At 52.5% G+C, this 15,620-nt stretch overlaps 1 protein-coding gene across 1 annotated transcript in view; it reads left to right on the top strand.

Annotated features, from left to right (window-relative positions):
- Positions 1-15,620, top strand: part of RGSL1 (regulator of G-protein signaling like 1) — a 19,301-nt gene continuing 3,681 nt past the window's right edge. The window contains exons 1-17 of the mRNA XM_009320725.1: positions 1-63; positions 336-410; positions 1,188-1,317; positions 2,738-2,899; positions 3,076-4,040; positions 4,615-4,677; positions 6,480-6,711; positions 7,388-7,495; positions 7,911-8,019; positions 9,394-9,587; positions 10,642-10,759; positions 11,277-11,373; positions 11,827-11,956; positions 12,998-13,178; positions 13,925-14,063; positions 14,706-14,830; positions 14,997-15,109. Coding sequence (XP_009319000.1) covers positions 1-63; positions 336-410; positions 1,188-1,317; positions 2,738-2,899; positions 3,076-4,040; positions 4,615-4,677; positions 6,480-6,711; positions 7,388-7,495; positions 7,911-8,019; positions 9,394-9,587; positions 10,642-10,759; positions 11,277-11,373; positions 11,827-11,956; positions 12,998-13,178; positions 13,925-14,063; positions 14,706-14,830; positions 14,997-15,109 — 3,004 coding nt within the window. The remainder of the gene's footprint in view (positions 64-335; positions 411-1,187; positions 1,318-2,737; positions 2,900-3,075; positions 4,041-4,614; positions 4,678-6,479; positions 6,712-7,387; positions 7,496-7,910; positions 8,020-9,393; positions 9,588-10,641; positions 10,760-11,276; positions 11,374-11,826; positions 11,957-12,997; positions 13,179-13,924; positions 14,064-14,705; positions 14,831-14,996; positions 15,110-15,620) is intronic.

The raw sequence follows: 15,620 nt of genomic DNA, 5'->3' as shown, positions 1-15,620 counted from the left end.
ATGGGGCTTCTGCTCAGAGATGACGTTTTTGTCGACTTTTTCAACACATTTCTGAATCTTCCCGTAAGTCCACTGCACCATAAAGCCCAGGACCTTTCTGAGCTCTTTTCAGGTGAACTTTCAGCTTCTGTGGTGTTAGAGGCCCCAGGAAAATTGGGAATACACCACAGTCAGGCTGGAAAATGAGGGAAACCTGAGGACCTCGGTTTAGAGATAGAGGTCTGAAAGGAAAGACAATGCCCTTTTCTGTAATGAGGACTAACTAGAACAGCTGGGCTCTGGGCTCCCCTTCCACCCTTCATCTCTTTCAGTTCTCCCCTTTCCTTTCAATACAGGTTTTTGGCCAGACACCCATTTACATCAGCAGCATGGGCCGGTGGGACCTCTGGCCAGAGCTGCCGAGCCACCTGGTGAGAAAATGCCCCTTGCGAGGAGGGTGAGGAGGATGGAGGAAGGGCACAGGGCAGGGGAGGGAAGGAGCAGGTTTCTCATTGCCAAGGCCACTCTCTGGACCTCCTGTTTGTGCAGCCAGGGGATTATTACAAACCCAGGCATCATTTTGCTTTTGAGGCCTGAGAGGAGCACAAGCCATTTAAAGTCCTGGTGCATGGACAGCTTATGGGGTGGGGTCCATCCAGCACTCAGTGAACACTGATAGCTGGAGTTAAGGAGAGCGTGTGTGGTGGCAGGGAAGGAGGACACGAACGTCAGCCCCTTGGGTCCTGTATTCCTCCTGAATTCACCAGGAGCCAAGGTCCTGTTGACCCTCAAACTGGCTCAGCCCTCCCCACGGACATCCCACTTCCCCACAGCCACAAGCACCGTTTGCGGTGCTCAGATCCCACAGCAAAAGGGAACCTGCTCCTCTCGGTGCTGCCAGAAAGCTGCTGTGCCTTCCTGCCTGGGCTCCGGGAAAGCAGGCAGGCTTGCCTTGCAGGCAGCCATGCAGTGCCGTGTCTCCCAGGTTTGCAGGCAGAGCTTGCAGGGATGCGGGCAGGTGCTATAGCTCGAGTATCCCCCTTCTTTCTCAGCACGGGGATGACTTACATCGCCATCTAGCAACAGGGCACCTTCCCCTGCCTCTTTCCCCTGTAGCAGGGGCCCATTACTCACCCTAATCCCCAGGCAAGAGACGGCTCCTTGCTCACAGCCTAATCCTCTCCTTGGGCACGGGGGGTGCAACGCAGGATCCCAGCCCCCCGGCTTTACTGGCTTGGCTGAAAAAGCACCGCCTGCCTCACTTCTGCAAATCCAGCTTGTGCCTCCACCTCGTCCTCTGCCAGAAGCTCCTGGGTTTCATTCGGTCGGGGGAAGCAGGTGAGTCATCGCAGCATGGAGGAAATCGGAGCGGCTTCTTTGCCGCCACAGCAGGGCTTCCTCTTGCCGGGGCTGTCACGACCTGGTGCCTACCCAGCGGATCGTGCCTCTGCTCCAGGTTAAAAAGGCATTTCATGTCCCATTTTTAGGATCCCAGGGTTTCCATGGGATGAGTGGGGCTTTACCCCACAGCCCTGTTACACAGGCTCGCTGCCTCCGTGCGGTTGAGCTGGAATAGCTGCTTCGCAGGTTTTACTATGCGGTTCATGGGTGGAGTGGGGCTGGAGAGAATTCTCAGGCATGGGAAACTGGGGTCCTGGCGTTTCAGGTTTGCTGCTATGCAGGATGCCTAGAGCTCTCACACTGTACTGCGATATACTCCTCGTCTGATGCATCCTACATTGGGAAAACAGGCCTATGCTATGGTCTGTCCTTCCAGCAGCAAGTCTGAATTGTGCCCAGTTTACCCCTAAAATGAGCCATCTCAGCGCAGCCAACTGCTTTGTCAGCCTGCATGTCAACGCAAGGGAAGGCCACTGGAAAGAAAGCTATGGCAGCGGGGATGCAAATTTTCATTTCAGAAAAATAAGCAATTCATCGAGGCTTGCTCCAGTGCCATTTCTGAATGCATTGCTGCTTCTTCTCCAGTTGGGTTTAACCTCAAGTTGAAGGAGGTTGAGGGCAACCCCCAAACGCAGGCAAAAAAGATGGACATTTGCAAGGGGAAGAGGCACGATAGCTGGGCAGACTATCACCGACATGAGTGGGTTGTACTGCATCCTTTCAAACACCACATGTGCAACCCACAATCCTGCCCGAAAGGCTCCTTTCAGTGCAGTTTGCTGGTTTCCTGGCTCACAGCACTGCTGCCCTCTGGCAGCCTGTGTCAGGGAGGCTGGGGGGATGCTGGTGGGGTCTGGAGGGCTTTCTTGCAGGCTGCTCCTGCATGCACCCCCCGATGCCGTGCTCTGTACTCTCTCTGACAGCAAAACTGCTGAACTGGCAAAGCGCTGACCAGTGGCTGCTGGAGAAGTGCATCAGCGGGAGCCAGGGCATGTGGCGCTTTCGGGCCTTCGTTCAAGGAATGGCAGGTGGGCATGGGGTGCTCCGCAGCCCCTTCTCAGTCAGTTGTGGGCCAGCTGCCTGGCAGGACACCGGCACAGAGCTGAGGGCACGGGTAAGCACCTGTGGGACAGGAGACACTGCGCGACCCAGACGTGGCTTTGGAAGATGAGCCAGCAGGAGAGCCCCAATGTGAGCGCTGCACACTTAGGGAGATGCATAGCCCTGGCTCTTCTCTACACTGTTCCCTCAGTTCATCCGGGCGATCTTCTTTCTTTTTTAAAAACACAGGCTGCTTCATGCATCAGCAGGGCTTTCAGGGACTCCATCCAACTCCTGTCCCTTGTCTGATCCACAGGGGAAGAACTGACCAACTTCTGGCTCACCACCGAAAGGCTCCTGGGGCTTGACGAGTCAGATGCGAGGCAGAGGGACCTCTACCTGTCCTTGCTTCACAGACTGAAAGCCACTCACCTGCGTGAAGGCTCCAGCGTCGTCACTCTCTGCAGGACCATCATTGGTAAGAAACATGGGAGCCGGGGACGAGCAGTGCCCTTCCAGCGAGGTGGACTTTCCTGGATGCTCCCAGGGAGATGGGATACCATCAGCAGCTTTGCTTGGCTGGGGAACTCCCCTGACACGAACAGGTCTGGATGGAGCCAGCCCCCCCATCATAATCCCCTGCATCCATTTCAGGGTCACTGCTGAAAGCCAGACACGTTCAGCCCATCAGCACCAGGAGGGAGATCCTAAGCAAGATGCAGGAACGGGCCCTTTTTATGATTCAGAGTTACTGGCTCCCTAAATTCTTCATCCACTGCAAGATGGGCATGGAGGAAGAGAAATCGTGCCGGCCTCTGCTGCAAGAATATCAGGAGCGTTTATTATGGGCCAACTCGCAGGAGCCCTCAGGCTTTTCAGAGAATCTCTTCACGATGCATATTAGAAGGAGTCAGGGTTTGTCAGGGCCCTACTGCAGCAAGAAGGCCAAAGCAGAGATCTGGACTCTGGTCCAGGAGGGAAGAGACACCCAAGAAGTGAAGATGCCCAGTTTTCAGGTGCAACCAGAAAGGCAGCTGGGGCCAGCTGGGAGCACAAAGGCATCACATCTGGATAAGGATGTTTTGGGATCAATTCCTCAGCAGTCAGAGCATCCTGCAAACACTGCCTTTGGAGGCAAAGGAGGAGCAACCTCTCCCAAAAGGCCTAGACCCAATGCAGAGCAGGTCCTTCATCTGGAAGACCTCTGTGAAGAGAAAGTCCTCCCTAACCTGCGTTCCTCTGCACCCCTTGTCCAGCTGCCAACCCTGAAAAAGCTGGTCAAGACCTTGAGTTTCCTTCCCTGGGCCCTTAGCGCTGAGACTTGCGCGGGACGGCCTTTCAGGGACTTCTTGAAGCGCCAGGACCGGTCCATGGAGACTAATCTCCTGGACCTGTGGCATGACCTGGAGGAATTTCTGCCCGTGGTGCTGGACCCCAGCAGAGAAAACAGTTTCTTCCTGCGTCATTTCATCGGGGAGAAGATATGCAAGACCTACCTGGAGGAGGGCACCATTCAGCAGCTTCCCTTGGAGACCAGGACTCTCAGGAGCTTGCGGAACCATCTGATGTCTGGAGAATTCTCCCCCTGGATATTCAGAGCCCAGAAGGAGATTTGCAAGGTACAGAACGGTGCTGGCAGTGATCAGGCTGGGAGCAGCTGGCATTGGCCCCCGTGGGCTGGCGTGAGGGCTGTAGGCATGTTTAAGAAGAGAGGTATTTGGAAAATGAAGGTGAAAATAGATTAGGAAGGGAAAAACTTACAGTCGCAAGCCACCTTGCACTGGAACCAGTGACCAAGATGAGCCAGGCCAGTGGAGAGGAGCATCCTCACTGGCTTGCTGGGCAGTGGAGCAGAGGTGAGCGGTCATTTAGCAGCTGGTGACCTCAGTTGTTAGATGCACATGCCAAGGGCCAGGGGATAGCAGGACAGTGGCCATCCTTTTGCATCTGAGTCGCTGGTTCCAGCACAACACAAGTAAAACACATTTACAACCAAGCCCTTCTGGGCAGCCTCTGAGCAGCCCGATGGACCAACCTGGGTGTACAGCTCCTGGCAGAGCTGTCCTAGGCATCTCAGCGAGGTGTAACCTGCCCACGGCATCTCCACTGCGACCTAAGGGTATGGTGGGGCTCGTGGGTGGCGGTTGCTGCTGGAGCACTGACTGAGGACAACCCACCTTTGCCTTTCCTCAGGTGCTCTGCTGCTTCTACGAGGAATTTCTGGCTGATGATGACAGGACATTCCTCCAGTTTATGGTAAAGGGGATGCACGGAGGACATGGGCATCCTCATGGGGTGTGCAGGCACCAGTGGGGATGTGAAAAGTTGGAGAGAGGGAGGGAGGAGAAGCCCAGCATTAGCTGCAGTGGTCCAGCATCCCACAGTGTCCCCCAGCCAACGCTGCCACAGGGCGATATGGCAGAGCCTGTGCTGCTCCAGCTGCCCGGAGCAATGATCCTCAGCTCTTCCACCACAGCATCCCGTAAGTCAGCGGCACTGCAGGCACACCCTACAAGAGCTCCCCTGAGACGGGCCATGACCTGGCCCAAAAGCAAGGATAAACTTAAACGCAGTCTTTCAGGGTAGGTGGGGGTAAGACCAGCAGCAGGCAGTGCACTGGGTAACTGCCTCATGGTTGCCCACTTCTGGGAATTAACTCTCTCCCTTTTTTCCTTGCCCACAGCAAATACTGCTATTAATGTGACTCATGTGCAGACACACATGCGTATGTCCCTGTCCCAGCACGAGTGCCTGGCCAATACGCTGGGGGAAGAGGGCATGCAGCCTTTTAGCCTATGATTCAACCACAATCAAGCTTTCCATATATTTTTTCCACTGTTAAAGGGATATTTTAAGAAAGCAGAATCATACAAGCACTCATCTTCCCGGACTATTATCCCTCCTGGCAGCAGAAATCCCACTAATACCTCATGTTTATCAACACCCTAAATGCTAGCCTTACACCAGGAAACCTCCTCACAGACCAAAACCCCCGAGCATCCCACCTGCATCCCTGCACAACCTATGCAAGCCATTTTGCTTGCTGCAGACGGTGTTCTTCAAACCAACCGTTAGGCTTTTTCCCCAAACTGCAATGTAAAATCAGCAGCTGATCCTGGAAATGGTAAGGAGAGGCTGTCAGGGCTAGTGCCCCCAAAGACCTGGCTCACAGAGATGCCAGTATCTCAGTCAGCGAGAGCTGAGCATTATAGAAGAGTCAGCTGGCAGTTCCTGACCCTGATTCATTAAATGCTCTTGGTTGTAAGTTAATTAGCTGCTTAGGTTTTTAAGCATCTTTTGTCAAGCAAATTACCCCTCAGAGCACAGACCTGGTCTGGGAGTGCAATTAGCACTTCAGCAGGTATCAAGGCCATGCTCTCTGCAGGCACCATCCCCTAAGCCAAACTCTTCCCGGGTCTCACTGCACTGATGTCAGGGGAACTGCTTGGCAGCTTAGCAGGGTTATTTTTGGTGCTTGCTCTCAGCAGTGTGTATCTCAGTCAGAAACCAGCCACTCTGACCCTGCTGCTTGGCAAGTCATGCAAACGGCTCACCCGTGGGGAGGGCCAAAACCTGCAGGAGGGTCTCAGCGGGGGGCAAGGGAGGCACTCCCAGGGCACCGGCCAGAGCCAGTCCCAGGGATAGAAGCCAACCAAAAAGGGCACATGATGTTACCTGTCTGCCGGGGACACCTTCAGGGTTGTTTTTAGCCCTCCTGGATGGATGTTGACCTCTTCAGGAAAGCTGCTGTCTTTGCTGGCAAGCCGTTGTCTGGACTACCTGGGGGACCTGCTGCGTGTCCCCGGTACATCCCAGCTGCAGGCAGATGTGAGCCAGCTTTAAGCAGCTGCATGGGTAGGTTTAAGGTCTATACTGAGCTTTGTCCTCACGTAGATTTCTTCCAGACAGTTTAAAGCTAAAGCAGAGATCTAAGTTGGGTAGGTTTGTACTCTAAGGCACAGTAAAACGTGCAGGTAGCCCGTCAGGCACAGTGCAGGAGCAGCTCCTCAGATAGGGTATGTGCTCTGTGCGATCACCCTCTACTCTTCTCACTGTAGTCTCCACAGAGCAATGTCCCGATGCCCGAGGTGCAAGGCCACGCTGTTGGGAAAGATGAATGTTTCCTCCTGTCCCAGCGGATAAACCAGTCCCTGAAGCTGAGCCAGGCCTTGCATGGCACGAGGAACTTGGAAGGTCTCTCCTCCGAGCACTGGCGATTAATTGCCACTCAGGACCTCCGGAAAGGGGGCTCCATCCAGGCAGAGGTGGAACCTCTCCTGTGCAGCACCGGTAAGAGGAGGTTCTGAATTTCTGCTGTGGCTCATGTTGGCTCAGGCTAATAAAACATATTTTGTGCACCCGTGGTGACCAATGCCCCTAGTGCACAGATGCATTGCTATATTGCTGACAGGGCATGGACATCATGGAGTGGGTTGGGACAGGGTATCTGGGAGCCATCAGCTGTAATTCAAGCTTTGGCAGTGACCTATGGGCCAAATTCCCTCCTGCCAGTACCAGAGGCACCATATGCCACGTCCCTGCACTGGCCTGGGTCACCAGATCAAATGGTGGCTGCAGCAAACTGAAACCCAAAGCCAGCGACAGCCACCATCACCCCACTTCCACGTCTTGACCTTCTCCTGTGGACGCTGGGACTGGCCATGCTGGTGTAACACCTCAGCTTTGTCTTCTCACATCATCTTTTGAGAATGACATCAAGTTTCTGGGCACCTGCTGGTGCACTGAGAGAGACAGCAGTCACCTGTGGCAATCCTTAAGTAGCTTGTGGGGCCTCGGTCATACCTGAGAAATGCAGTGTCATGGGTAGATCATGGGAACAGGACACACAAGGGGAAAGGAAAGGTGAGTAACAATCACAATACAGCACTCGGAGCAAGTGCTGAAGGGCTGTCGTAGCCAGAAGAAATGAACATGGGATCTGTCCCCTCTTCTCTGTCTGATGCAGACTCCCAGAAGATGATGTCAAATGAGCTGGCTGTTCAGAAACCCTCGCTGGCTGTAGATAGCCCAAGCAAGGAAAATGAACTTCTGTGTCTCAAAAGCCCATCACTTGGTGAGTCCAGCCTGAGCAGGCTAGAAGCAGGGTGGGCTCCCAGCCATCACACCCTTGCAGGTGCTCCAGTATACCCTTAGGTGACTGGACAAGCAGGGGTCTTCCCTGCTTGCATCCCATCATCCGGTAAAACATCTCCAGAAGGAGAGAGAGGCCTAGCCACCCTCGAAAGGCACGTGTTTTGGGGTGTTAATCCAGCCAGAGAGGGATTGGGAGTGGGAGGGCTTTTCTGAAGCAGGTCCCGAGGAGGTTAAAACCACGCGGAGGTGCTGGACACAGCACCCAGTGCCTCCTGAGCCAGGCTCACCATGCGGACATCAGCATGGTGGCTCTGCAGTCCTTTGCCCTGTGGACAGCTGTGAGCAGGCTCTGGCTGTCGCCTGAGGAAAGGGCCAACCCTGTTCTGTGCCCACAGCCACTGAACCCGAGAACAGAAAGAAGAGGACTGTTCCCATGAGAAAAACCAAATCAAGCGTGACGAAGTCCACCACTGTTGCAGTAGAGAAGCCATCTAGAAGACCCAGGTCTGGCACCTTGCAGCACAGGGCTTTGCTATTTTTTGCTACTTCCACTCTTTCAGGAAGCAGATTTTTCCCAGTGCTTTCCTGTAGAAAAGATTTCAGGAAGCAGATTTTTCCTTGTGCTTTCCACTGCTCCCTGCTTCATCATTGGGCCCTCTCAGATGTTGGCAAGGGTGGTCTGTGGGTCTGAACTGTAGATTTACCAGGGAAAGGAGAAAAATGTTTTAACACCCCCAACCCCATAGTTCAGATTTACTCCTCACATCTTGTGCATGTCTCATGCACTTCATCCTCAATCACTCCCTGGCATGCCACCTGTACTACAGCTGGGCAGCTCTCAGATTCCCAGAAAAATCACGTAAAATCACCCTGTGACCACACTTAAATCTCTGTACTCGCTGACTGCATGAATGTCCATGTGGCTCATGTCTCACCTCCTGGGAATGCTCCAGATGTGAGTCCTCGCAGCTCCACATTGGGATATAAACGGTAACCAGGACGCAAGTCCTGAGTAGGAGGAGCTCTTATTGTTTATTGTGAAAGTCAGTCTCGGGAGCCACACTTAAAGAAAATATTTGACCCAGTCCACTGATCTTCAAATAAGGGCTTGCTAACCTCATAAATGACCCAAAATCCCAGTCCACTTCCAGCTCTGGTTTTCCAAAGCTCTGCTGAATCTTTTCAATGTAGCTGTCCTCTGGCTTTACATCTATCGATAACCTCCTGATCTACCAGTTGCAAGTGGCAAGGGTTTTCCACTCCAGAACACCCTCTCCATGGCCAAATGCATGAAGCCCTCTGCCATCCAGCAGCAAATTATTGTGTATTCTCGGCAAGTGCCAGAAGGGAGCACAACCTCCTCCTCCCACTAGTCCTTCCAGGCACCCCATTCTTACCTGCCTCCCTCCCCTGGTCTCTGTGGGGCTGCCCAGTCCATTTGCAGGTTCTGAGGTCTCCATCACAGACCCAAAGTCCTGCCTTCTTCTTGACTCCCTGGGTGAGGCCTCCTCTTCAGGCTGTGACCAGTTCCTTTGGATACGTGGCAGCAAAGCTGTTGGGCAAGTGCACCTATGGCAGAAAAGAAACAGCTTGTCAGGAGAATCCCCCCCTGGATTCCCAACGGCTTGGTGGATGATGATCTTAAAGGTCTTTTCCAACCTAAATGATTCTATGGGCAAGACAGACAAGGGAGGCTGTGCCCCACCAGTACCTTTACTGGCTCATCTGCTTCACAGATCCCACGCACCACTCATCCACGTTTCTAGCTCTTTTTCAGGTGTCTCTCTCTTGTTGAAGAAAGAAGCACAGAGGTCCTGGCTATTTTCCAGGTCACTGGTGGCACAGAGATCGCATATCCTGGTGTCTCCTCCTCCACAGGGACTTCGTGAAAGTACTGCACAACCCTGCCCACCTGCAGTTCTTCAAGCAGTTCCTCAAGGAGCGCAACGCAGATGAACCACTGCGTTTCTGGATGGCCGTGGAGAAGGTAGTCGCAGAGACCAACCCCAAGACAAAGAGCTTCCTCATTAACAGCATTGTCAGAAATTATTTCCGTGCCGAAATCCCAGCTGGTAGGTGCCCTCCCACCTTGCACTTTACTCCATTCATGATGAAAGCCTCTTTTCCCTGAGCTGGATGCTGGTTGCAGATTTTATATCCTCTTGCAGGGACCTGCCAATTCTCCTTTCCCGTCCAGTGGACCATTTATTTGCTGAGGCCTTCCACTGCCACTTATATTTCTAGGGAGGTGGTCTACTTCTTTGGCAGGATTTACTGACCAAGACCTGCAACATGCAATTCCAGCAGTGGCAGAAATAGCTCTTCCCTATCTTGTCTCCTTTAGATGCTCTTGGAGTCACAGCTGCACTCCCAAAGTATGCAATTAGCACAGTATAGAAAGGTGTGCTGATTTTGGCTGGGGTAGAGTTAATTTTCTTCATAGTAGCTAGTATGGGGCTATGTTTTGGATTTGTGCTGGAAAAAGTGTTGATAACACTGGGATGTTTTTGTTACTGCTGAGCAGCGCTTACAGAGAGTCAAGGCCTTTCCCGCTTCTCACCCCAACCCCACCCACGAGTAGCCTGGGGGTGCACAAGAAGTTGGGACTGCCCAAAGGGATATTCCATACCATGTGATGTCATGCTCAGCATATAAAGCTGGGGGAAGAAGAAGGAAGCGGGGGGACATTCAGGGTGATGGTGTTTGTCTTCCCAAGTAACCGTTACGCGTGATGGAGCCCTGCTTTCCTGGAGATGGCTGAAGACCTGCCTGCCCATGGGAAGCAGCGAATGAATTCCTTGTTTTGTTTTGCTTGCGTGCGCGGCTTTTGCCTTACCTGTTAAACTGTCTTTATCTCAACCCACAAGTTTTCTCACTTTCACCTTCCGATTCTCTCCCCCATCCCACCAGGGGGGAGTGAGCGAGCGGCTGTGTGGGGCTTAGCTGCTGGCTGGGGTTAAGCCACGACAAAAGGAAAAGAGATGAGTCAACCAAATTGGACAAACAGCAGACAGGGCAGGCAGAGATGGGACAGGGTGCCACTTGCAGGTGTGAGGGTAGGAAGAGATGCCATGGTGGCTCGGGTGTGGCTGGGGGCGGCAGGCAGTGACCGCACTTCTCTTCCAGAGGAACAGCTGGACTGCCACACTTCTATCATCAGAGAAATAAAGGATGCCGAAGTAGTCAGCCCCTTCATGTTGATGACAGCACAGATCTTCATCCAGAAAGCAATGGAAAAACGATGGTGAGGACCTGGGTTGAGCCGATTCCTAAGTCCAGTGGTTACACAAACACATCCTTCTCATGGGAACCCCAAGGTGACAGACAGCAACTGCTACAAACATATTTCCCTATGAACTATTAGCCGGTGCATCAAAATCCCAGCCAGGCCCTCACCCCAGTAAAACTGCTGTTGCAGCTGCTGATGCATTTACTTGTGCAAGGCCGGCAGGGCTTGTCCCATGGGGACCAAATCACTGTTGGGCTTGCAGAGCTCTAGACTAGAGGAGGAAACACGCTGTGCATAAGCAGGGTGGACACTCCCAAGCCTGCTACATGCAGGAACAGAGCCCATGGGAGGGGATCCAGCCCCCCCATCCCTTTCTCCAACCTCCTCCAGGAACAGAAGTCCTGTGGGACCCCAACCCCAGGGCTATCCCTGTCAGCTGCTCCCCCTACTTAGCCACCCTCCCACCAAACCACTGCCCTCCCCATGCGTCTGGCTGCCCTTGATGCTCTCTGTCTGATCTCCCATCCGGCAGGTTTAAAGAGTACCAGGACCTGTTCCCCCTGAGCAATATGCCTAAGTCTAACCTTCATTTGAAGCATGGGATTGGGAACCTCATGACAGACAAGCTGGTAAGGAAAGACCCTCTCTGCTGGCAGGCTGAGGATGTTGTCCAGGCAAGAAAGAGAGGAGATGCTGTGGGCCAAGCGGTGCTCACATGAATGGGGTGAGGGGGTCAGACTTGGAGGGTTGCAAAGAGGCAGCTGACAGGTAAAGCCTCACTCCTACGGGCTCTGGAGTCCTGCTCCATGCAGACTCCATCTGATTTGGTCAGGACTGGCCAAGTGATTCACACTATCACCTATATTCACCAGTGAAACCCAGAAAAACCAGGAAGCAAAGATGATGGCTGGGTCACAAATCCCACTGCCAAGGCTGGGCTCTGGTGCTCCAGCTCACAGCGGTGGGTCCAAATGGGAAGGCTCTGTCTCACTTGCCTGGGAGCAAGCCCTATCGCTGCAGCCAGGGGCTGGCTCCACAGGGCTCTGCTGCTGGCTGACACAAGCTGTGCTGTGTCTCCGCAGCGGTGGGCCTGGTATGCCATTCATGACATCGTCAGGAGCATCTGCAAGTTCCGGAGGGAGATGGACAATGACAAACACCGTGCGGAGTTTGAGGACTTTCTCCGGCGGGAACTAGGAAATGAGGAGGAAAGTATGACTAGACTCCTGCCACCCACTCTCCTCCCTGCCCAAGACAGTCCTGGGTTTAAGCAGAGAAGTAAATGGAGGAAACCTGTGGCTCATCTCCCATCCCCATATGCTGACTTAGTTTTCTCTGCTGGAGGCATATAAAGAGCCAGCAGAGCAGGTGTCTCAGGATGCCAGATATTGCTGTGCAGAAATCTGCACACAGGCGCTGGAGTTGGGAGATGAGGTCCAGAATTTTGCACAGGCAACATGCGCACATACACATTCATGCACTATCTGGTTTTCTGATATGGGTGCCCCATGATGCTGTTGCATCTCTCCCAAGCAATAATGTATATGCAAGTTTGCATCCCTTCCACAAAAAACAGGAGGCAGTAAATGAAGCTAAGGTGACACAGGCCAAAAATAAACAAATGGAGATGGTTTTCCATGCAACAGGGAGATGAACTACAAAGTGCTTTGCCAAAGGATTGTAGATCCTGAAAGTTTACACACAGGTTTGAGAGGAGGCTGGAAAAGCTGTTAGAAAAGAAATCCACTGAAACTGCTAAATACACAGAAAGCCCATCTAAATCAAGAAGTCCCTGGAAATGAAAATGTTTGGAAGCTGGAGAATATTGTATATGGGGGAAGTAACACAGATGTTTTACCTTTCCTTCTAACTAGTTATCTGCTTCTGGCTTCTGTCAGGGACAGGATAACGGTGAGGCAGACAGGCAGACTTTTGATCTAATGTACTGTGGCTGTTCCCTATGAAAACAATGAACATAGGCACTCCATGAGTGCAAAGAGGAGGATGGATGGAGGAGGTTACTAAGCTAGGAGGAAGGCTGCACACTGCATGGGTCTGAATTCCCTGGAGAGCCTGGCTGCAGGAAGGCTGTATTCCACTTAGGTAGAAAGACCCTCAGCAAATTACTTGCATGCAGCAAAAGCAAGCACAGGCAAGGTGAAGGAGCAGGGTATAGCTGGGCATTTGATGCTGAGCTAGCCTCAAACCCGGTGCTGGGAGAAGCAGAACACAACAGCTCTTCCCCTCTCTCAGACTTGCCCATCAGCTCGATGCAGAGCAGCAGCACCACAAGCACTTTCCGCTTCCACACGGCGGCTGCCAGCACCCCACCAGACAAGGAGGTGGTACTAGTGAAACGCCACCTGTTTGACAGCCAGCTCATTACTGTCAACTTCCTCGTTGACGACCTCCGCTTTTATCTGGAGATGGACAAGTAAGTTCCCTTTCCACCAGGTGCTCAGGCACCACCAGTCTCTTGGCTCTGGCCCAAACCCTTCCTGCAGATAGAACCCATCTCCTAGCAGGGGATAAAGCCTGGTCCATGGATTTGTTAGCACACACTAAGGTCTGTGCTGCCACCCTTAAACTCCTATCAACACCTCTATGCAAGGCTGGACATCACATTGCAACAAGAGACACAACCAAAGTCTCACCCCATAGCTGTCTACATCTAATCTGCTCATGGTTACCTGCCCCTGGAACCCCCAAAAGCCTCCATTTCGACCACAAAAAGTCCCCTGGCTCAGGGTTCCTGTTTGGGTATCCTAGAAGTGCTTTTGGTTTGGTAGTCCCAAGCAACCTAACATATTGCCTACACCTTTCTTGACGTGCCAGTTGTGGCATTTCTCCATTGACTTTGTCCAGTTCCCTGACAAACCTGTAAGAGCAAGCCATGGCTGATGCACAAGAGCCCCACAGTCAGCACACCCCCACATGCGCAAGACCAGTGTGGTCCCCTCTTTTCCTGAAGAAGGGCAAACGTCACATCCTCCAGGTGAATACCATGACCACAAGGGCGACAGAAGAGGGAAGTGGCTTTTTATCCCACCTGTTTCACTGTTCCACACCTCGTGGATTGCTTTTTCTGACCCAGTAAATACGGAGCTAAGGCAGAACATGACTGTCTAGCCTAGCAGTCAGAACACTTGTCTCAGAGCAAGACCCCACATGCCTTTGCAGGTTTTCCAGGCTGGCTGATTCAGTTGAAGCTCTGGCAGCCCGCAACATGCAGTCAGAAAAGGAAGTTGCCTTTCTCAAAAGGAAAGTTGCCATCATCAGCAAACTCTTCCTGAACTCCGATATTCCCCCCAAATTGCGGGTAAGATTCTGGGACCCACCCAGGAAGGCTGAACGCCGCTGTCCGCCCATTGCTCAAGACCATTGCATCGCAGCTGTGAGCAGTTGTGGGGAAAGGGGAACCAGGCAGAGGTTTGGATCTGCTCCGCCAAGCATGCTATGAAGCTTCAGAGCATGCTCTGATGCTTGGGACCTTCACTTGGGCTCCATGGGCTGGGAACCGATCCACCACCAGATCCATGCTAGCACCTGACCCAGGCAGATTGAGAACGAGTGAGTGGACAAGGAGATGGTGAAATTCCCTACCTGCTGGAGAAATGCCAGGGCTGAAGCACCAGGATGGGTGCTGCACTCCACCAATTCAGTCCTTTCAGTCTCCAGAGGTCAATGTCACCATCATCCTCTCCCTACTGCACCCACCTCTTCCCCTACAGTAGCGATGGCTCTGCCTATCTTCCCTTTGGAAAGCACAGCACAGTGCTTTCCACAGAAATCCAGGGGTCATCCCACCCTTGTACCTGGGACAATCAGCCAGGATGTAACTAGTATCTGTTCTTAGAGATTGCTGAAATGCAAGGTGGGGTCAGGGAGAGAAACATGCCTCTAGGGCCTACCAGGAGTGCCGCAAACTGCTTTGGTTAATCAAGGTCTCTTCTTTGGCCAGGTAAACATCTCTGAAGAAGAGAGAGATTTAATCTGGAGTTTATCTTCCAAAGGGCTACTGAACCGCATGCTCTACCACAGGGCCAAGGTCATCATCTTCCCCATCCTGATGCACTTCTGGAGAAGGTACCTATCCCCTCTCTCCCAAGGTTGGGGAGGCTCTGTGGATGCCAGCCTTTTTCTCCAGCCACTTATTCCTCTGACATGATGAAAATGCAGATGAGACACAACCCAGGAGCTCAGCTGTAGATGTCTGTTTGGAGGTTTGCTGTCTTCAGTATTTCTCATACAGGTTCTGCACCTGGAAGGTGATGAGGAGCTTTCGGGTCTCCACGAAGGACAGGGTGCCAATCTCTTCACCCAGTACAAAAACCTCCTCCGAATCATCTGACATCTACAGTCCAAGTAAGCTGAGTGCCTGTGCCTCTGCTCCACATTTGTCCTCAGACTCGTTCTTCCAATGCAGCGATGTCCAGACCTGGGCTTTCGGTGTCCCACGGGGTTCCCCTTAAAAGAACCAAACTCCCTCACACAGCCGCTTCACATAGCTTTGAGGACATACGTGGTGCAGGCCTATTAGAAGATGAAGCATCTTTGAAACCATTCCGTCCCCTCAACTTCAGTCAAAATTGCCCAGTGGGTTTTTAGAAATTTCTTTGGGGAATAGGGAAGTGGGTGCAGAGACTTCACAAGCAAAGAGCTGTTGCATAACTCGTTTACTTTGAAAACCAAGTTAAAAATACTCTCGCACACACCCTAAAACAGAAATAAAGCAACTAATCTTTCGGGTTACAAGTCAGATGGGAGCAGGAAAAGAAGAACCATGCAGCTAAACACCGGGCTCAGCGGCATTACATGGAGGATGCTTTGAACATCTGGAATGGAGAAAGTTTCATCAGGATTTGATGTGACACTC

The sequence above is a fragment of the Pygoscelis adeliae genome, unplaced genomic scaffold (assembly GCF_000699105.1).
Source record: "Pygoscelis adeliae isolate BGI_AS28 unplaced genomic scaffold, ASM69910v1 Scaffold402, whole genome shotgun sequence".
In the NCBI taxonomy this organism is placed as follows: Eukaryota; Metazoa; Chordata; class Aves; order Sphenisciformes; family Spheniscidae; genus Pygoscelis; species Pygoscelis adeliae.
This window is presented reverse-complemented; position numbering and strand designations above follow the sequence as displayed.